Raw genomic sequence first — 23074 nt, forward strand, 5'->3', positions numbered from 1 at the left:
TATTTTTAAACCGTAGTTCACTACAACCTATCTCCGTAATTCCAAACCCCACCCACAGCAAAGACTCCGAAGGCCATGCTCTGCTCCGAAACCTCTCGGCCATCAACCGGCCGCTGGAGATATCGTTCCGGGACATGATCAAACTGATGGACCAGTGCGAACAAGTGGACCGAATTAACGCGAAGAACAAATTCCGCGCAACGAGCTCTCCACCGGCGTCGGCCGCCATGGACGCCGTCGGTTACCGCATGAACGATGACGACGACGGCGACGGCGACGACAACCAAGATGGAGCGGATTCCACCACAACGGCGGTAGGAATTTTCCAGCTGATAACCAACGGAGTGCGAGATCAGGGCAGCAGCAAGCGGGGCATCTTCTACACCAGTCCGTTTTCGCTGTTCAGTGGCATCATCCCCGGGACCAAGTGGTGCGGAACCGGGGACATTGCGGATACCTACTACGACCTGGGTGAAGACGCCACGATGGACCGGTGCTGCCGGACGCACGATCTCTGTCCGTTGAAGGTCCGAGCGTACCAGAAGCGGTACAATCTTAGCAATAATTCGATCTATACCAAGTAAGTAATGGGTCGAATGCATGTACAATGATTTGAAGCCTCATGGATTTACCTAACCTCAATTCGTTTGAATCTATCTTCCAGGTCTCACTGCAAGTGCGACGACATGCTGTATGACTGTCTCAAGAAGACCAACACGTCGGCGGCGCAGGTCATGGGTAGGTTGAACGTACCTTCGCTTCGTGTCTACTCCACCAAGCGAATAGCACCTCTGGCGTAGATAATGAGCATGTTTCTAGACGTTGAATAGACTGTGCGAAATTCACACCTAACAGTGTCATTGTCGCGACTCTTGCCGGCAGACTTTGCAACTATTTGTATTTTGCTTTTCTCATTTCCTCCGCAGGATCGATCTACTTCAATTTGGTGCAGGTGCCCTGCGTTGAGGATACCCCAAAGGGAATGAAGTTCCGGAAGGCTCGCGAAGGCTTCTAAAGCGCAGCAGCAGCAGCAGCAACAGTAGTTATGAACAAGAAGTGCCTAAAAAGTAGGGTTTGGCAACCCTGCTGTCATTATTCGTGCTGCTTTATTTTTCTTTTTAAAACAGAGCGGTACAATTAAAGCAAACAAACAAAAGGTCGAAGAAACAAAGAACAAGCGCCCTTGTGATTAAAGTAATCGTTTAGCAATTTTCTTTATTCGAAGAATGTGTAAGTTAAGAGAACGGGGAGAGAATCGGAAAAGGTGGGATTTGTTTTTCATCTAGCAGTTTCCAACGCTGAGTTGCGTAATTAAAATATCGGCATTTTCGCAAGCTTCGAAACGATACTGCCCATTCATATTTCTTGAGCCGGCAATTTCCCATGAATTAATACACGCACCTCGCGTTCAAACGGTATTGTGAGAGTCACCTAAAATGTGTGCATTCGTGCAAAGGTATAGCGAGATAGCGTCACATTTAATTCAAGTGAAATTTTCGCTTTTCGCTAGCAATGGTACAGAGAATTGTTCGAATGATTAAAAAAAAATGAGGAAATTGTTAGAATTTAGGAATCAATTTTATTTACATTTACGGCGCACCAACCTGAACGTGAAAAAGAAGCGGAACAAATGTATAGTATTAGTGGTTGTTTTTTTCCCCAGGAAAGACAAATGAACTTGTTGGAGCAATAATAATCATACGTAAAACAAGCTGCTCAATGGTTGCTTAACTTTAAGTATTTATAGTTCAAGTATTTATTATTACACGTTGTGATCGTTCGTAGGAACAAAAGTGAGTAAGTTTTTAGGAAAGAAATTCTCCCTGTGAAGCTGATAGGGGTCGACGGGGTACGACCTTAGAGAAATTGAACCAAAACTATATACTATTTCCACGATACACTAAGTGAATATTGATATTTAGAATACTTTCTCTAATTACATTGATTTTCAAGAAATTTCCTTCTCATTTGATGATTGTTTAACACGAACCAAAACAAGCCCAAATATTTTTTTCTTACTAATTTAATTATTAATTACAAAATTATAGATTTATAAATTTTATCCTAAATTAAACAAAGATTCAATTCAAAGTTTTTGTGGTCACCGAAGCGAGTCTGACCCCCGAAATCTTAGCGAAGCAAGTGGTTGGCCGTTTCAAGAACCCCTTGCTTCCCACGGTTGAGATACTGGAAGTCCAGAAGATGAACTCAGTATCTTTCAGCGAGGGTAAAAAGAACTTTACCCCCACAGACTCGTTTCGGGTGACCTTTTCTGGTTCAACCCTTTCTCACTACATCGAGTGGGGAAAGCTTCGGCTACCTGTGCGCTTGTTTGTTCCTCGGGTCATGAACTGCCAAAACTGCAAAGAGTTGGGACATACGGCCTCTCACTGTGGCAGCAAGGCACGCTGTTCCAAATGCGGAGAGAAGCACGAGGATGGCGCCTGCACAGTCACTGCACCAAAATGGGTGTACTGTAAGGGAACTCCTCATGGTCTCTCGTCATGCCCGGCGTACAAACAACGCGGGGAGAAACTAGAACGCTCTCTTAAGGAGCGTTCCAGGCAGTCTTTTGCAGCAATGCTAAAAACAGCCACACCATCAACCAACGACAAAAATCCCTTTGCTGTTTTGTCTGATGACGAGTCTGACTCTGACTTGGCTGAGGAGGGAGTTTCTTTCAGTTTTCCGGAAGGTTCTGCACGGAAAGTTGCAGATAAGGAACCCCAAATCAGCTTACCCAAATCAAGGAGTGATGGAAAAAGGAAGTTTCAACTCCTCCTGGTTTCCGCAGAACTGACTATAACCAGAATTTTCCATCTCTCCCGGGGAAATCAAAAACCCCTGATGGCCCATTTTTAAGAACAGAAGCCCCTTCTTCATCTGGGTTGTTCTCATTTGATAAAATTGTGGACGATATTCTCAAGTACCTGAATATTTCTGATCCTCTTAAAAGCATTGTTCTGGCAATGCTTCCTACTGTGAAGACCCTCTTGAAGCAATTGACATTGAAGTGGCCCCTCATTGCAGCAATCATTTCCTTCGATGGATAATTTTCCAAACGAGGTCGGGGATTCGATCATTGTTCTACAGTGGAATTGTCGAAGTCTCATTCCTAAATTAGATTCTTTTAAGTTTTTAGTTCACAATAATGATTGTGATGCATTTGCTCTTTGTGAGACTTGGCTCTCTTCAGATATAGATCTTCCTTTTCATGATTTTAACATTATTCGACTGGATCGTGAGGATTCGCGTGGAGGAGGGGTACTTTTGGGGATCAAAAAGTGCCATTCCTTCTATAGAGTGAATCTTCCCGAATTCCCCGGTATTGAAGTTGTCGCATGTCAGGCTATTATTAAAGGTAAGAGCCTTTGTATTGCTTCTGTTTATATTCCTGCTAGAGCCGTTGTTAATCGCAAACAACTTTCAGATATCTGTTCGGTACTTCCTGCTCCACAGTTGATTATGGGAGATTTGAATTCCCACGGTACAGGCTGGGGGGAACTGTATGATGACAACCGTTCTACTTTGATATATGACCTCTGCGACAGCTTTAATATGACAATTCTAAACAATGGAGAAGTAACACGTTTGGCTGGCCCATCCTCGAATGGAAGAAGATTAGACCACACGCTTTGCTCTAACTCATTATCGTTGGATTTCACGTGGAATGTGATCGAAGATCCCCACGGTAGTGATCACTTGCCGATCAAAGTTTCAGTAACCAGTGTACGATCTTACACGTAATATCGATTGGACAAAGTTCAAAAATGTGATAGAAGATGCTCTAACGTCGGTAGAAGAGCTTCCACCGTTGGAGGAATATAACTTCCTCTCCAATCTGATCTTAGACAGCGCGCTTCAAGCTCAAACTCGGCCGGTTCCAGGAACGTCTTTCGGTAGGAAACCTCCTTCCCTTTGGTGGAACCAGCAATGCACTGAGGTTTATCGTAAAAAGTCCGACGCGTTTAAGCTTTCCGGAAACGTGGAACACCCGTACATTTCGAAGCGTACTCGGCTCTTGAACGCGAACTCAAGGGCCTCATCAAAGCCAAGAAACGCGGATACTGGCGGCAATTCGTGGACGGATTATCGCGCGAAACGTCGATGAATACGCTTTGGAATGCAGCGCGAAGGATGCGTAATCGGTCTTCGAACAACGAGAGTGAGGAGTACTCGGATAGTTGGATTCTCAAGTTCGCCCGAAAAGTAAACGGCGAACACGAAATTATTGCGATACATTCAACAGGGCATAACTTTTTTACCATTGGGTAAAAATCAACCAAATTTTGCACACTTTCTCATTGATGTGTATTGTGTACATGCTGTCAAACTCGAAGTCGTGTTTTTCGATTCAACGAAAATGGAGGTGAACCAACGCGAGTTGAGAGAACAAATTCTTTCCAAACACCTGGAATTTCCTGATCTGTCGCACCGGCAGTTGGGAAAAATGTTGAACATTCACCATTCAACCGTCTCCAGAGTGTTGAAGCGGTTCCAGGAGCGGTTGACGTTGGACCACGGCAAACGAGCTGGAAGAAAACCGGGACCGGAGAACAAAAAGACGGAGGGAAAGGTGAAGCGGATGATTAAAGCAAATCCCAACGTCTCAAGCCGTGATTTGGCTAAAAAGATCGGCATGTCGCAGAGCTACGTCCAGAATGCAAAGAAGAGAGCTGGACTACATACATACAAGGTACATAACTTCCCAAACCGCGATGAGCGGCAACAATCGACGGCTAAAACTCGGGCACGGAAGCTCTACGAGAAGATGCTGACAAAATATGGCTGCTGTGTGATGGACGACGAAACGTATATAAAAGCCGATTTTAAGCAAATTCCGGGGTTGGAGTTTTTCACCGGCAAGAGCAAGTTCGATGTGGACGACAAATTTAAGAAGAAGAAAATGTCGAAGTTCGCCTCCAAATATCTCATTTGGCAGGCCATCTGCTCTTGCGGACTGAGGAGTGAGCCTTTCGTGACAAAGGGCACAGTAAATGACGAGATCTACAAATCTGAGTACCTCGAGAAGCGCCTTTTGCCGTTCTTGCAGCAGCACGACGAAGCTCCGCTATTTTGGCCAGATTTGGCATCATGCCACTATTCTAAAAGTGTCCTGGAGTGGTATGAGGCCAATTCTGTCCATTTTGTTCCAAAGGACATGAATCCGCCAAACTGTCCAGAGCTGCGCCCGGTGGAGCAGTACTGGGCAATAATGAAGCGGGAACTTCGGAAGAGCAAGAAGACAGTCAAAGACGAGAAGGACATGTTAAGAAAATGGAAAAAAAAAAACTGAGAAACTGGTACCGGATGACACTGTAAAGACTTTGATGGAGGGCATCAAGCGAAAATGCGTTCAATTTTACACTCAAGGCTCCATCGATTAACTTTTCTTTTGATTTTTGAAGTAAATATATTTATAAAACTACCCTAAAATTTTGGTTTGATTCTAAACATTATAAGAAAATTGGCATGAAATTTTCGGTGTCGCAATAATTTCGTGTTCGCCCTTTATGTCCTGATTCTGTGGCGACACAGATGATTCCTCGCGAAACGACGAATTCGGTAGACGAGATCAGCCAGCCTTTTTCAATGCTGGAGCTCTCACTCGCGCTCCTTTCGTGTGGAAATTCGGCTCCGGGGGCTGATAGAATCAAGTTCAACTTGTTGAAGAACCTCCCAGACGTCGCTAAGAGGCGCATGTTGAACTTGTTTTGTCAGTTCCTGGAGCTTAATATTGTTCCGGATGATTGGAGGCGGGTGAGAGTTATAGCCATTAAAAAGCCTGGAAAACCCGCCTCAGATCACAACTCGTATCGTCTCATCGCGATGTTATCGTGCATTCGAAAATTGTTGGAGATACTCAATTTGGTTTCCGTAGGGGTAAGGGAACGAACGACTGTCTCGCGTTGCTTTCCACTGAAATTCAGTTAGCTTTTGCTAAAAAAGAGCAAATGGCTTCTGTCTTCTTGGATATCAAGGGGGCTTTTGATTCAGTATCGGTTGAAGTCCTTTCAGACAAACTCCACGCTTGTGGCCTTTCTCCATTAATTAATAACTTTTTGTACAATTTGCTGTCAGAGAAACATATGAGCTTTTCTCATGGAAACTCTACAGCTTCTCGATTTAGTTTCATGGGTCTCCCCCAGGGCTCATGTTTAAGCCCCCTTTTGTACAATTTCTACGTTAGAGAAATTGACAATTGTCTTAGTGACAATTGCACGTTGAGACAACTTGCAGATGATGGCGTAGTGTCTATGACAGGGCCCAAAGGGGTCAACCTGCAAGGACCCTTACAGGATACCTTTTGTCTACTTGGGCTATCCAGCTAGGTATCGAATTCTCCACGGAGAAAACTGAGTTGGTCATTTTTTCTAGGAAGCATAGCCCAGCACAACCGAAGCTTCAACTTTTGGGTAGACCGATGACTCATTCCATGTCTTTCAAATATCTTGGGATCTGGTTCGATTCCAAATGCACCTGGAGATCCCACATTGAGTATCTGAGACGAAAATGTCAACAAAGGATCAATTTTCTCCGAACAATTACCGGAACGTGGTGGGGAGCTCATCCGCAAGATCTTCTAACGTTGTACCGGACAACGATTTTATCGGTTTTAGAGTACGGTAGTTTTTGCTTCCAATCGGCGGCTGAAACTCACATCATCAAACTGGAACGTATACAGTATCGTTGTCTTCGTATCGCGTTAGGATGCATGCACTCGACTCATACGATGAGTCTCGAAGTGTTGGCGGGCATGTTGCCACTATCGGACCGGTTTTCGGAATTGTCCCTCAGGCTCCTCACCCGTTGTGAAATTTTGAACCCACTGGTGATTGCAAACTTTGAGAAGCTTCTTGAGCTAAACCCTCAAACTCGTTTTATGTCATTGTACTACGTGTACATAACACAGGATGTCAGCCCTTCGCAGCATAATCCCTATCGTGTTTGCTTCTCCGACTTCGACAGTTCTGTTCATTTTGATTTATCAATGACGCAAGAGATTCGCGGAATCCCAGAGCATCATCGTTCCATGATTGCTCCGTCAATTTACGCTGCAAAGTTTGGCCAAGTTGATTCCGCAAGATCGTTCTTCACAGATGGATCACTAATAGAGGCGTCCGCTGGTTTTGGTATTTATAACGAATTTCATAGCGCCTCTCGAATGCTTCAAGCTCCTTGTTCCGTATATGTTGCTGAGCTGGCGGCAATACATTGTACGCTAGAAACGATCGCCTCACTTGCACCAGATCATTATTTTATTTTTACGGATAGTCTCAGTTCTGTCGAGGCTATTCGCTCCATGAGGCCGGTAAAGCACTCCTCGTATTTTCTCATGAAAATACGAGAGCTTCTGAGTGCTTTATCTTTAAGATCTTTTGTCATCACCTTTGTATGGGTCCCATCTCATTGCTCAATTCCGGGCAATGAGAAGGCGGACTCACTTGCTAAGGTGGGCGCTATGCAAGGCGATATTTACGATCGACAAATCGCCTACAATGATGTTTTCTTCATTTATCGTCAACAGTCGCTCGCCAGCTGGCAAAATAAATGGAGTGAAGGGAGTTTGGGATGTCAACATGACCGGTGCTCTTCGTAAGTACCGCAATAACCCCGAGCAGATCCATGTTTTTGGTAAGTTCATCATCCAGTACGGCGTCTAAACCGCTAGCTATGGTCACCTGGAATGCTTGCTCTATAAGAACAAAAAAGCTTGAGCTTGTCGACTTCCTCCGCAAACACAGCATCGACGTGGGCCTTCTAACCGAGACCCACCTAAAGTCCGGCGAAAGCTTCTGGTTGCCTGACCACAACTTTATCCGGTTTGACCGCACCAGCTCCAGGGGGTGGTGTTGCAGTCGTCATCAAGAACGGAATCTAGTTCTGCACTCTGCCCCACACCCGCACTTCTATCATTGAGGCCCTTCGTGTGGAGGTGACATCGTCAACTGGAAATGTCCGGTTCATCGCTGTTTACTGCCCTCGGCAGTGTGCCACCATCAACGCATTAGCAAGCCAATTCAAGAAGGACCTGACCGCCATCACTCGTACTAGCTCCCGATTCAACGTTGGTGGCGTCCTCAATGCCCGCCATGAAGCTTGGCAGAACTACCAGCGGCTCCGGAACCACGCACAACATGGACTGTACTCTGTGCAGTTTCCGCACCGACGAACCGACATGTCACAGGAGCATTTGGTTTGTCCACAATTTGAATTGTCAAACGAGCGATTCGAACTTTCAAACGGGTGATCAGATCTGTCAAACGAGGTGAGACGCAAACCAAGGCAATATAGATTACACGTGGGTTCGTGTCGGCGGGTAATCCTTCCACCCAGGACTTTTCCTGTCGAACAATAGTCCCAAGTCGGAGGTCCATAACGGTCTCAGTTTCGACCACCAATCTGGTGATGGGTGAAGTCAGCATCAACGTGGCTCCTGCTCCAAGCCTGCGCAAAGACTACCACCATGTGAACTGGGTGGACACAAACATCGAAGAACATCCACCGCTCGACACCGTAGATGACATAAACCGGGCGTTGGAAGGACTCCAACAGGCCACATCCGTGGCTAACGAGGCATGTGTTCGACAAGTTTCTGTGAGGGGTCAGTTTGTGGCTATTGATTCCCACACACAATGTTCGTAGACGCCAGTTTCAGAGGACTGGACATCTGGGAAAAAAAAACGTGAAATGGCCGGTCTGTACAGGCTCTTAATCACCCCACAAGAGAAAGCAATCGAAGATCAGGTTCAAAACCTAGTTGCCTCGCCTTGTGTCGTGCGTCCGGCAGATATGATTACAGTACAAAAGATTTGCTCAGCGCTGAAATACTCCAAGAAGATGAAGGCTCCTGGGTTTGACGGCATCTTCAACTTAATCTTGAAGAGCTCAGCATGAAAGTGCAGTCTCTTTTGACCGCTATCTTCAACAGATGCTTGGAGCTGCTCTACTTTCCAAGCATTTGGAAGGTAGCAAAAATTATACCAATAAGCAAACCCGGTAAGGATCCAACATTGTCTTCCAGCTACAGACCAAGCGGTCTCCTTTCAGCGCTGAGCTAATTGTTTGAAAAACTCATTCTCAATCGTTTGCTCAAGTTTGTCGAGGAAAAAAACATTCTCCTTTTGGAGCAGTTTGGGTTCAGGAAGGGGCACTCCACCAATCACCAGCTGGTACGGGTGATGAATAACATCCAAAGTAACAAAGCTGTATCCAAGTCCACAGCCATGGCCTTCCTAGACATAGAAAATGCATTTGACAATGTCGGGCATGACGGACAAGCTTTGTAACTTCATCTTCCCATTACATCTGGTTAAACTCACCCGTAACTACCTCAAGCAAAGCTCGTTTAAGGCATCGTTGAATGGTTGTCTTTCAGACACGTTTTCCATCCTAGCAGGTGTTCCGCAAGGAAGTCTGTTGGCTCCTTTGCTTTACAGCATCTACACTTCCATCCCTCCCCTCGGAGACGGTTGTTAACCGTACTGATAATTCTATCCTGGTTGGTGAGCATTCAATTGCGCGCTTCTATTCCTTTACACTGTATAGTATACAGTCGTTCGACTTATTCTGATGTGCTTCTATGCGGACGAAAAAATGATTTTGGCGATGTTAAGGCATATCTCAAAATTGTTTTATGAAGACGAAATGATCTTAAAACGCCAAGATCTTCTGTGTATTGTCGAAATAAAATTAAATTCTTATCACTTCAGCTGGCCCAAGCCCGAGTCACCTTCTTTGAACAGAGGTGTCAAAGCATTAATGGTTTACGCCTTACGGTAGACAATAGGATAGACAGCATTAAAATATACAACTGATGACCAACTACCATTCGAATTCGAGTAGTTTGTATTTCCATTCATTCGCGCACCAACCTACTGCAGAGCCATTCTGACTTTTGCGTATCATGACTTTTAGTAATTAAGGAATTATACTTGTAAGCAGTCAGTATAATTTAAATTGATTGCCAACACGTTTATCGAAAATCAATACTGGCAATGTTTACCCTTATTACAGAGAATATTGAAAAATCTAAAGTCTTAAACCAATCGGCCTACCCCCTGCCGCTGGAGACCATCCCCTTTTTTGCCGATTTCTAATAAACACCAGTTTTCAATGTTATATACATAGCTCTGCAATAATTAAAGATACAGACGGCATTGGGTACGCCAAAATGTTCAGCGGAGTTTTTACAAAAGAATCACCTATCGAAAAAAACAGCATTTTCCATTTAGGAGATATTTATTTCAGGGGCTTAGAAGGAAAGGGGTGTAAGTGACTTTGATCGATTCTCTTCATCGACTTTCTCTTTTGATAAAGGGTGATACGGTCAAAATTTGGTCAATATCGACTTGACGTATTTCTTTCCATTTTGCATTTAAAAAACCTGAACACCCCTCATTTTGAAGGTGTGTGTGTGTAGAATGTTGCTCCTATTTTGATTTTGGAATTCACTCTTCAGTTGTCAAAATGCCGTCCAAGCAAGAAGAGCAGCGTATCAAAATTTTTGCAAAGTTGGCAAAATCGCTAAAAGTTGCCAAATCAACCGTTACAAATGTAATTAAAGTGTTTGGGGAACGTTTGTCGACAGCCAGGAAGTCTGGATCGGGGGGAAATCGAAAACCGGAAGCCGCTGAGACGACAAAGAGAGTTGCCGGTAGTTTCAAGCGAAACCCTAACCTCTCTCTCCGAGATGCCGCAAATAAGCTGGGTGTATCGTCTACAACCGTGCATCGAGCCAAAAAACGAGCCGGACTATCGACTTACAAGAAGGTAGTGACTCCAAATCGCGATGATAAACAAAATACGACGGCCAAAGCGCGATCCCGGAGGCTGTACACGACGATGCTGACGAAGTTTGACTGCGTGGTAATGGACGACGAAACCTACGTCAAAGCCGACTACAAGCAGCTTCCGGGACAGGAGTTTTATACGGCAAAAGGAAGGGGAAAGGTAGCAGATGTTTTCAAGCACATGAAACTGTCAAAGTTCGCAAAGGATATCTGGTTTGGCAAGCCATCTGTACCTGTGGCTTGAAAAGCAGCATTTTCATAGCTTCCGGGACTGTCAACCAAGAAATTTACGTGAAAGAGTGTTTGAATAAACGTCTGCTGCCTTTCCTGAAGAAACACGGTTGTTCCGTACTGTTTTGGCCGGATTTGGCATCTTGCCATTACGGTAAAAAGGCCATGGAGTTGTACGCCGCCAACAACGTGCAGGTGGTTCCCAAGGACAAGAACCCTCCCAACACGCCAGAGCTCCGCCCAATTGAGAAATACTGGGCTATTGTCAAGCGGAACCTAAAGAAGACCAAAAAAACTGCTAAGGGCGAGCAGCAGTTCAAGGCAAACTGGCTTTCTGCGGCGAAGAAGGTGGACAAGGTGGCTGTACAAAATCTGATGGCAGGGGTCAAGCGTAAGGCCCGGCAATTTGGATTTGGAAAAGCGGAAGCCTAACTGAATATTTTTCCTGAATTTTATACTAATTGAACTTGAAAAAGAAATTTAATTTGATTTTTTAAATAAACGATTTCACCGATTTACACGCGTTTTCCCTTGACCAAATTTTGACCGTATCACCCTTTAGCCACAGCTTTATAAACAGATTTTGCGCTATTTCTGCCACATAGTTTGATAAAGGAGGTTTTCATCTAGCATCCAGAATGGCACACGAAGTAAGGAATGTGTTTGCAGCTGAATTATTTACGAAAGAGAAAGTCGATGAAGAGAATCGATTCTAAGTCATTTACACACCTTTCCTTCTAACCCCCTCAATTGTAAAAATAACATGTTTTTTTTTGTTTACTCCGAATCGCTTCGACGTAGAAAGTTGGTCTCTTCATGAAAACCGTTAAAAACGACGAAATCTGAACCTTTCAACTTTCAATCAAACCGAATGCAAAAATGTGAATTTTTCTCCAGTGTTGCCAACTTTGCGTTTTTTGCAGTTGAAAACATTAAATGAAATTTTCTTAAAGTCGTGCAACAGAACATTCGGGAGCTATTGATTGTATCCAAATAACTGATAACATCAAGAGATGTATTCGACAAATCGATACAAAATGTGTACAATACTCTTTTTGACATATCATGACAAAGCCACACCGTACCGCTGTATTGATATGTTCATTATTTTTTCCAATAATGAAGAGTAGTTTACGGCTTCCGACTAGATGGTTCTGTACGCACTCACGACTCGCCATGAACCGGAACCACAAACGAAGTGACAGACGGAGCGGCTCGAAAACTTTGGTGACTAACCTGCTATTTCAATTTTTCAGTGTACCACATGGCAACACCACTACTACTGGATTGTACCACATGGCAACACTACTACTGGATTGTACTAGCATTTTAACCAAATGTATTAGAATGTTTTGGTTCTATCTCTTTCAGTCTATTCAAAACTGAAATGCATAAAAAAATGACAAAATGATACGCACTCTTTGCACACTGTCAAAGAATCATTGTACACAAAATCAACTTTGTTCAAATGAAAACAAAAAAACTAACCCATCTGGTGGATGATGGCACAAGCTTCCAAGAAAATTCTATTACAGTGAACCACATTATTTAAATGGATTTCTTCGCCAGTTAGTCGTCTGTCACTTCGTTTGTGCCGGAACGCTCTGATCAGTTTCCTTTGGTTCCCATTGCACTGGCCAGAAGACGCCTCTTGTTACTGCTGAGACCAGAGTTGTTCAGCATGATTCTAGCTATCGCATTGATGGCCTTCGAAGCCTTCTCACAGGCATATTCGACGTGGCTGTTGAAGTTTAGCCGGTCATCGATCATCACTTCCAGGTATTTCAACACGCGCTTCGAGGCTATGGCGTGCTCACCGACGGTGATTTACGCTTTACAGTTACTGACCAATAACACTTCCGTTCTGTGGTGGGCTATCTGCAGCTTCGCTCCTTGCATCCAGTTACTATACCAATCATGTCGATCACCTCGGTTGCCAACACTTCCACCAACCGTCAGAAACTAATGACTTTAAATTGGCTCACTGCTTGACTAGCCTATTGGTCCCAAGCAAATCGATTAACGCATCCCATTCTAGTCGAAATTCTAGTACTACACTATGTTTGTTTTGATTCGCTATGAAAGTTTGACAGATAAAATGAGGGGTTCGTGGATTTTCCTATGTTTCGAGGGGTACATCGATTAGCTTGGGACCGAAGAGAGTACCAAAGCTGAGCCAAAAAGTTGAGCACGTTTCTTGGGGACCTTCTAGTCTTAGAGTTACCTCTACGGTGTTACCGTCAAGACGACGTCATCCGCAAAGCCATCGATCTCAACTCCTTTGGGCAGCTTCAGCGTTAGCACGCCCCTAATACACGTGTACCATATACTGACGATATCTTAGATGGTGCGACCATACCACATAAAATTGGGATTCCCGAATTGGTGGTTAGGCGCTTCTTATGGTTATTGTTTATGCGGGGCTGTTGTACATCCCGTTCCACAGTATTGGACCAAGGATGGAGCCTTGTGGAACTCCAATGTCTGTCTCGTAGACCAGAGCCCTGTTCTGGAAATAACTCCTCGGTATCCTGCACAGGTAGTCAGGGACCCGCATTCTATGCAGCGCTTCAGCGATGGCCTCCCGGCATTCTTGACGTCGATCGTTATCACGGTGCAATATCGATCTTCTCTCCACTTCTGTTTGGATGCCTTCTTGGCTCTCTAGACCACTGTCCGAATTGCATGCACCGTTGATCTCCATTTCCGGAATCCGATCTGCCTCTCCGACAATCCGTGCATTTCGTCAGGGTGTTTAGGATGATCCTCTCCAAGAGTTTTCCGAGTGTGTCCAGCAGGCATAGAGGCCTATACGATGCTGGATCCCCCGGCGGTTTTCCGGGTTTCGGCAGCAAAACTAGCTTCTGTATCTTCCACCTGTCAGGGAAGTGTCCCTCGTCCAGGCATTTCTGCAGTACCATCCTGAACACATCTGGGGACGCCTGGATCACCGTTTTCAACGCTACGTTGGGGATTCCATACGAACCGGGAGCTTTCTTCACCTTCAATCCTCTCGCCATTGCTACGAGTTTCTCGTTGGGGACTTCGACGTTATCTCCCTCTCCCTCTCCGTACGGTGTAGGTGGGCAAGTCGTTGGGTCGTCCTTCCACGATGACTTTCATCTTCTGTGGGCACATTTCAGGAAGTTGGCCTCAGCGTTTCGACACAGCACCTTAAAACAGTTTGACTTGCTCTGCTTTATGTCTCGTTTAAGGTGATTCCTTGTAGAGTCCACAAATTTCCACCACGTAGGCTATAAATGCATTTCCACCTAGAATTTTCAATTACACACATCTCGGAAATTAGAGTTCCATTTCACCTGAAATTGCTACTGCATGTATGCTGCAGCGCAGCAAACGTGGAGTAACAGTTTCATTATAGTACGTGTCGTGGAAGCTGATATTTGTGCACTTAAAGTTTCGAAGTGGTAGCGAGAATAAGGATCTCACAGCGAACCACCTTAAGTGCGGTCCAGGCCGCTCGAAACACTTCTCTTCGTTCATCTCTGCCTGCTTCTGTTCTTGCTCTCTGGACACATCTTCTGGCTCTGAGACAACTAGCGCGGAGGGTGCTAAGTGCCTGGTTCCACCAGTAAGCTGGTCGTGTCACATGCTCTCACTAGCGTTTCTGTCAGCTCGTCCGCGTTCATATCCGCGGGGCCCCTTTCCACACGGAGTGCTTCAACGAAAAGATCCTTGTCGAAAGTCTTCGTCCTCCATACTGCCACGGTATTCCGTTGGCCGATGCCATTGCGGATCGCCTGATGGTCGCTCGCTATGGGTATATTCTTCGCACACTCTCCAATTCATGTTTGCCTCCAGCGACGGACTGCAGAAACTGACGTCGGTAATGGATTCCCTGCGAGCTCGGCGAAAAGTGCTGCTGGTGCCTTCGTTAGACAGCATAACTTCAAGCTTTGCCAGAGCTTCCAGCAGACTGTGCCCTCTTGCATTGGAACATCTGCTTCCCCACTTCACTGCCCTAGCATTGAAGTCTCGTCCGATGAATACCGGAATTACCAAACGCTCCGAGTTACTATGTGTAGTTGTGTGTAATGTGTAAATATTTGTACAATATTGAAGAATCATAAAATAATGCAATGGAAGGATCTTACCGAACAAAATTTGAATGTGTCTCGATCGTACAAAATTAGGGATTTAGGGATGCATTTTAGAGTTTTGGACCATTTTTTTATTGCTGGGCTTAAAAACTCAAGATCTCTAAGACAACCAAATTGAGAAAATGGTAAGGCCTGAAATAATTTTCTATATATTGTACATATAGAATGTAAGTTAACAGTCCTTGAACAATTGAAATACTTCTGAAACATAGAAAATATGTTATGATCATGGACATATTTCGTTTTTCTAAAACCTGGACCTGGAAGTTTGTTTTCGTAATACCGGATTATTAGTACAATGCAATACAATTTAATGGACTTTAAAGGGAACTCCTGATTCTGTGACATGATTTTTTCTCGGTGCTTGGACAAATGCTGAAGCTACCGGGTGTCAGAGATTATTCAAATGTCTGACCTTTGAAAAAATGTCAAGAGCTTGAACACTTTCCTAGACCAAATTTTCAGCAATTCTGACTATGTTAGTCATTGTGATGATGCCTCTGTAACTCCAAATCCTGGAAACCCGGAACGCGCCTTAGAAAGCCCCCAATCCCTCCGTCTTAGTCCTGCCATCAGCAGCCTCCGTCTCAGCATACTCGTTCCAGACCTGCTGTCGGATGTGGAGAGGGGGTCTTCCAACCCACTCACTATGGCGAGTATCCAATGAGACTTGATGATGGTCAGTTATTGCCTGAAGTATTTGTGATTTCCAGGGAGAGCAGTCGTTCGATTTCTTGCCGCAAGCAGGACGTCGTGTTCTTCTACCAAAACGCCGGTGGAATGAATTCTGATGTTGAAGAGTACCGCCTAGCTGTATCGGATCGTTGCTACGATATAATTGTCCTGTGCGAAACGTGGCTCGATTACCGAACGCTCGGTACATCTTCAGTTCCGACTACGAGGTCTTTCGTTGTGATCGGAATCCTAACAACAGCCGTAAATCTGGGTAATCCCACACTATTCCTATGCGCTCTGTACATTCCACCTGATCTAGTCCGCGGCAATGAACTCATCGATACTCACTGTCGGTCAGTTTTCACAGTTATCGAAAGTGCCACTCCAGTTGATGAGATATTCATTTTTGGTGACTTCAATTTGCAGGCGTTTCGTGGAGTTCATCTCATAGCGGATTCCTGTACCCAGATCCTGATAGCTCTACATTTCACGCAGGAGCTATTAGCCTTCTCGACAACTACAGCGCAGCAACGCTTTCTCAAATTAGCCATGTAGTTAACGAAAATGGTCGTAGTTTGGACCTCTGCTTCGTTAGCACACAGGACAGGGCTCCATCATTTTCCTCGGCTCCTTGTGCATTAACTAAGCTAGTTCCACATCACCCTCCTCTAATTGTCACTGTTGAGGACAAACTCGTGCGTGATTTCGACGACTATCCTGCTACGGTTTCTTATGTCTTCCGTAAAGCTAACCACCGTAGCATCACAGATGTATTGTCTAGCATGGTATGGGAGAACATCCTTGATCCAGATGACGTTGAGGTTGCAGCGCAACCTTTTCACATGTCTCAGCATATGTCATTGACAGACACGTCCCGAAAAGAACTCACCACAAAGTGTCTCGCCCTCCCTGGCAGACGAAAGAGCCTCGTAGGTTGAAGTCAATCAAGAGAGCACCATTGAGAAGATTTACGAAGTATCGCACGCTTCCTCTGAAACTACATTATGTGATGCTGAATCACATGTACCAGCGAGTCAGTCGTGAATGCTTTTCAAGTTTCCAACGAGGCATCCAGCGCAAACTTAAGCTACACCCGAAATCCTTTTGGAACTACGAGAACGAGCAACGCAGGGAATCCGGCCTCGCATCCCATCCGTCTATGGAATTCAACGTTGCTGCCATCGTTCAGGATATATGCCACCTTTTTTCCGAAAAGTTTGCCAGTGTATTCACTAATGAGATACTAACTGACGACCATATTAACCTGGCTGCCAGGAACGTTCCAGTAAACGATCAAACGTGCAATTGTTAATGTTAATGCAGAAATGATTTCTACGGCCGCGACTCTGCTCAAGTCATCCTTCAATCCTGGACCTGATGGAGTTCCATCTGTATTTTTGAAGAGACATATTGCTAGCTTGTTAATTCCGCTTCTTCGCTTGTTCCGAATGTCTCTCTCCAGTGGCATATTTCCATCTTGCTGGAAATTTGCGCACATGTTTCCCGTCCACAAAAAAGGAAGGAAACGAGCTGTGGATAACTATCGAGGAATTACATCGTTAAGTGCCGTTTCGAAGCTATTCGAGCTAGTGATTATGGAACCGTTGCTGTCCCATTGCAAGCAGTATTTGAGTGCTGATCAACATGGGTTTACTGTCGGCCGCTCTACATCCATCAATCTGCTGTGTCTCACATCGTATATAACCGAAAGCATGTCGGATCGGGTTCAAACGGACGTTACTTATTCAGACCTATCCGCAGCATTCGACAAGTTGAACCATGCTATTGCGATTGTTAAACTCGGCAGGCTCGGTGTATGCGATAATCTTCTGAGTTGGTTTCGATCTAAAGGTTGCCATAGGAGATTGCAGATCAGCTAGCTTCTTCGCCACATCAGGTATACCTCAGGGAAGCCACATGGGACCGTTAATTTTTATACTGTACTTCAACGACGTGCATCTGGTCCTCGAAGCTCCTCGGTTATCATATGCAGATGACCTCAAAATCTTCCTACGAATCTGCTCCATTGCTGACTGTCACTTTCTTCAACGTCAACTGAATGAATTCGCTAGTTGGTGCAGGTTAAACAGAATGGTATAGTGAACCCAGCCAAATGCTCCGCTATTACGTTCTCACGAAAACAACAACCGATAATATTTAGCTATGACCTGCTTGGCTCGACAATCGAACGCGTGAATCAGGTGAAAGACTTGGGTGTGATTTGCAGCTTTCATTCAAGCAACACATTGCATATGTTGTTGATAAGGCGTCAAGAACTTTAGGGTTCATTTTCAACTTCACTGATATCTACTGTCTAAAATCTCTCCACTGTTCGCTTGTTCGATCGACGCTTGAGTATTGTTCAGCGGTTTGGAACCCAAACTACAACAACGGTGCCGAGAGAATTGAATCTGTTCAACGTCGCTTTCTTCGTTTTGCGTTGCGTAGATTGCCTTGGAATGATCCGTTTCGATTACCCAGTTACGAAAGCCGTTGTCAACTTATCGACCTAGAACTTCTCCAGACTAGAAGAGACACAAGCAGAGCTCTAACCGTGGTCGATATCCTGCAAGGAAGGACATATTGCGAGGCTATCCTGAGGCAAATTTACCTGAATGTTCAACCCCGACCGCTTCGTAATAACCTTATTGTTAATTGAAAAATTCAACTGACAAATACTGTCTAAATGAATAAAACTTAAACTAAATAGTTACGGTCAACGGTACGGAAAAGGCCAAGTAGCCGATGACGAAACACGTCAGCTGATACATTGAAGTCGAACATATAAAAAAAGTTGTTGAATTGCCGGCTGATTGCTCGAATTGGCTCGTGTTGTGCATAATTCCGGCTCCGTGGTTCCAAAAACAGAAAGTCGCGTTGACGAAGAAACCTCTCAGGGCCATACATATTTAGTTGTGACAGCAGTGTTGGGCAGTCAATGTCACCTGTAAGCAGCTTTCCGGCGAACATAGCTTGAGCGACCGTCCGTCTCATCTCTAATGGCTCGATTCCCAGGAGACGGCAACGCTCCTCGTACGGTGGCAAGTTCGTTGGGTCACGCCAGTTGAGGAAACGAAGAGCATATCTCACAAACTTGCGTTGAACGGATTCAATTCTAGTGATCCAGCTAGCATGGAAAGGGCACCAAACAACTGAACTTGACTCCAATAAGGATCGCACAAGCGAGCAGTAAAGTGACCTGAGACATAGCGGGTCACGAAACTCGTCGGCAACTTTGAAAATAAAGCCCAATTGTCGATTAGCTCTGGAGATGATGTCATTGTAGTGGATTCTGAAAGTGAGTCTGCAGTCCAAGGTAACGCCGAGATCCTTTATGTGCTCTACACGAGCAAGACAGCGTCCGTAGAGAACATAGTCAAACATGATTGGTTCAATTTTTCGGTGATATGAAATAATGTTACATTTTTCTATGCTTAGACTCATCAAATTTCTTGAGCACCAGTCAGCAAAAATACCTAACATATTCTGGAGATCCCAGCAGTCCGAGAGGCTTTTAATAATTTTGTAGATTTTCGTATCGTCTGATAGAAAACGCGGCATCCAAATGGTATCAGCAAGGCGACATCGTTTAAAAAGATCGAAAATAGTAGCGGTCCTAGGTTACTGCCTTGCGGGACTCCCGAGTTGTTTGAGAAAACATCCGATTCCGACGCGCCAATCTTGACATGTACATAGCGATTCACCAAGTAAGATCTGAACCAATCCACAGCAGTTGACGAGATGCCAAGTATCTCCAGCTTGACCAGCAGGATATTATGGTCCACCGTGTCAAATGCAGCTTTTAGATCCATATACGCAGTATCGACTTGCCATCCTGAATCCATGCATCGCAGGCAGTTAGAAGTGAACTGCACCAGGTTCGTGGACACGGAGCGCTTCGGGTAGAAACCGTGTTGTTCTGTATCGATATAATTTTTGCAGCGTGCGAACAGAGCACCATTTGTGATAATCTCGAACAGTTTTGAGCATCAGGCACGCAGGGAGGTGATTCCACGATAATTTATGACATTCCGTTTATCTCCTTTTTTGTGCACTGGGGACAGATAAGAAAGTTTCCAGCGGCAGGGGAACTCACATTGCTGTGCCGAGAGATTGAATAGCCTCGCAAGTGGAAGGCAGAGATTGGCTACACAACGTTTTAGAACTGATGACGGAATGCCGTCAGGTCCGGAGGCGAACGATAGCTTCAGTCTGCGTGTTGCGGCTATCACCATGTCTTCTGAAATGCGCGGAATAACGAAACTAAACACATCACGTGGCATCCCAACAGCAGCATCCAGCACTTGTGTTGGCGAAGCGGAGAAATCGTTGAACACTTGCTTGAAATGACGAGCAAACAAGTCGCATTTTTCTCTTTCACTATTAGCCGAGTCATTCCCGAGAAACATGGAACAAGGCAATCCGGATTCCTTCCGTTTTGAGTTGACAAACGACCAAAAACTTTTCGGATTCGTGCAAAGGTTCGCTTCCGTGCGTCTCACGTGTCGATTGTAGAGAAAACGATTGTAATTTCGATAACTACGACTCGCAAAATTGAACAGTCGTTTGTAGTACGGCGAGCGAGAGTTACAATACTTTCGGAGGGCGGCAGAGCGTTGACGTTTTAGCACGCGTAGGCGTGGGTTAGACCATGCAGGCTTTAGCGGAGGTCGTCGAGCTGGGACAATGCGGAAAATAGCATCTTCCAGTGCAGCACTGAAAAAATCCACTGCATCATTCACGCTAGCGGCAGTTTCGATAAATTGCCAATCAATTTCCGCAAGCGCATTGTTCAATGCAACATAATCGGCCCGGCGAAAGTCCAAAGAGTAGCACTCAGATGACGGCGTAAAAAGAATCGGCGCAGGTAAACTAAATGACACGACGAGAACGGGATGATCGGCATCTAGATCAATCAGTGGCTCGACGGGCAAGGAAACAGAAGTGCCCGGTAGTGCGGAATCATTTGCCAGGACAAGATCTAGCAAACGTCCATTTCGGTTCGGAAAAGTATTCACTTGTGTGAACACGTAAAAGTTAAAACCGTCCAAAAGAGCACAGCAAGCAACCGGCATATGCGAAAGCAGTGGATCAATTAATGGTGTGCCACTGTCTGTAAAGCGCCACTGTAGACCAGCTTGATTGTAGTCACCAAATACGAAAGCGGGAGAGCAGGGACTTAATTGTGACGAAATTGACCCTAACGATTCCACATGCTCACGGATGATCGTGCAGTCGTTTTTGCGGTCGGGAGGCAGGTAGATTGCGCCTACACTAAGCTTGCTTTGTGGAAGTTCTACGACAATCCACAGCTGTTCCAGTTGACTGGAAATGGGTGACGTACTTATGTAGCTGGCTAGTCTAGTAGATACTGCAATCAGGACTTCGCCACCGCGCGATTTTTGACTGTTTATGGCAGACCGGTCAGTTCTAAAGACGGAATAGAGTGACCCGAAAAGTTGCGATGAGTAAATTCGGTCGTCCAGCCACGTTTCCGTCAGCACAATCAAATCATATTCGGCCTCCGCAACAGCCAGGAAAAACGAGTCGATTTTAGTCCTCAGCCCACGCACGTTTTGGTAGTAAATCCGGAGACCATTCGAGGAGCAATCACGGGCACTAGAAATCGAAAGGACATCAGGTACCGAAAGTTAGGAATCACTAACATACTCGCCTGAGGTTGCAGGCCGGAAGCCCCCGATACCATCACCGACCACAGGACCGGGACGATGACGATGGCGGATGTCTGCAGCAAGCGCGACTGGGTCGGGAGGTTCGGAAGCTTCCTCAGTGCCTGTTTTAGGGTGTCCCGGATCCGAGGAAGAGCAGGTGGCGGCATAAACCTGCTGGTAGTTGGCAGGACGGATGCATGGACATGATGTGGCTAGTGTGGAGATCGCAGAACCGGAAACACAGCTAGAAGTTGAAGCGGTATCAGGCAAAGGAGAAGCTGAATCGTCAATATACTTGCCAGTAATAGCTGGTTGGAAGACCCCCGACCTACATCTACACTCAGGGCCAAGACGACTATGCAGAGCGCTGGCTGGAATAAGCGCGACTGAGGCAGAGAAATCAGGGGCTTCCACAGTACTATCCACGATGCGTCTCGGTGGTGATGGTGGTGGTCCAGAAGCAATAAAGGTAGCAGCATTATTCTTGGAAATCGTGTAAACATCATGAAGCGTTGCACTGGAACACGGAAACTGATCAGGCAAATGACTGTAACTAATGTATGCATACTTGCCTGACGACGATGCTCGGGAGACCTCACCACCGAACTCGACCGCAGGGCCAGAACGACTCTGATGGCAGGAAATAGAACGGCTTTGATGGCGGGAAACAACTAGCGCGACTGGATCGAGTGGTTCGAGGTCTCCCATAATGCGACAGGCAGTGCGTTCTGGTCTACAGCGCTCCAATTCACAACGCAAAATCCAATTCTGAATCAGCAGACTGGGTCTAGTCCGGAAATGGGAGTTGAGAACTCGGAAGGTCCCGGAATAGGAGAGATCGTGATGGCAGGCGTGTTCAAACGAGGCAACCACATGTTTTTTGAACCGTCTTCAAATTCACGGAACAAAATTCCTTTCGGCCATGTATCCGATCTAAGAGCAGCTTCGCGTAGTTTGGGATCCATTCCGACTATGTACGAGATGAAGCTCATACGGCTGATGTCGGATCCTTTTTTGACTAGTGGCACAACCTTAATCGGATCTTCACACTGTACACAACCTTTGACCAGCTTCTCGATTGATTCAGATTTCACGCTAGGATGAATACGAGAAAGGTACAGCCAAAACAGCTCGCTGGGTTCAGGGACAGTAAGGACCTCGGTAAAGGCATTGTCGCCTGTTACTGCTTTAGAACCACCAACAAGTGGTTTGCTAGTGAGCGAGCCTTCATCGCGGCGCCGTTTTAATGGCGGTTGACGCATGAAATCGGAGTTTGTCGGAGTTGTCAATGCGATTCGTTTCGATAGCTGAGCGATCTGCTGTTCTTGCTTATGCTAAGACTGCCTCTACGTCGCACAAATTATGGAGCGTACGGTGCGATTTGCGGACTGCAGAAAACATTGAACAGAGTTGCATCTGTTTTCGAGTTTCATCTCTCCCGTGATGCGCTACGTCGAAAGTTTTCTTCTGTTTTTCGCCGGCAGGAGTAACTGAGTAACTGCTCGTGGAGGACCAACACCTTGGTGTTTTCGAACGGAAGATTTTGCGTACCATCTACGGTGGAGTGCAGATGGATGACGGC

General features: G+C 45.5%; 1 protein-coding gene across 1 annotated transcript in view; it reads left to right on the top strand.

The window, feature by feature from the left end:
• Positions 1-1775, top strand: part of LOC135707499 (group 3 secretory phospholipase A2) — an 81728-nt gene extending 79953 nt beyond the window's left edge. The window contains exons 4-6 of the mRNA XM_065229344.1: positions 59-580; positions 665-738; positions 927-1775. Coding sequence (XP_065085416.1) covers positions 59-580; positions 665-738; positions 927-1015 — 685 coding nt within the window. The 3' untranslated portion in view covers positions 1016-1775. The remainder of the gene's footprint in view (positions 1-58; positions 581-664; positions 739-926) is intronic.
• The last annotated feature ends 21299 nt before the right edge of the window (positions 1776-23074 follow it).

This window comes from Ochlerotatus camptorhynchus, unplaced genomic scaffold, assembly GCF_037179485.1.
Source record: "Ochlerotatus camptorhynchus isolate MF236.1 unplaced genomic scaffold, CSIRO-AGI_Acam_v1.1 ptg000313l, whole genome shotgun sequence".
Taxonomy (NCBI): Eukaryota; Metazoa; Arthropoda; class Insecta; order Diptera; family Culicidae; genus Ochlerotatus; species Ochlerotatus camptorhynchus.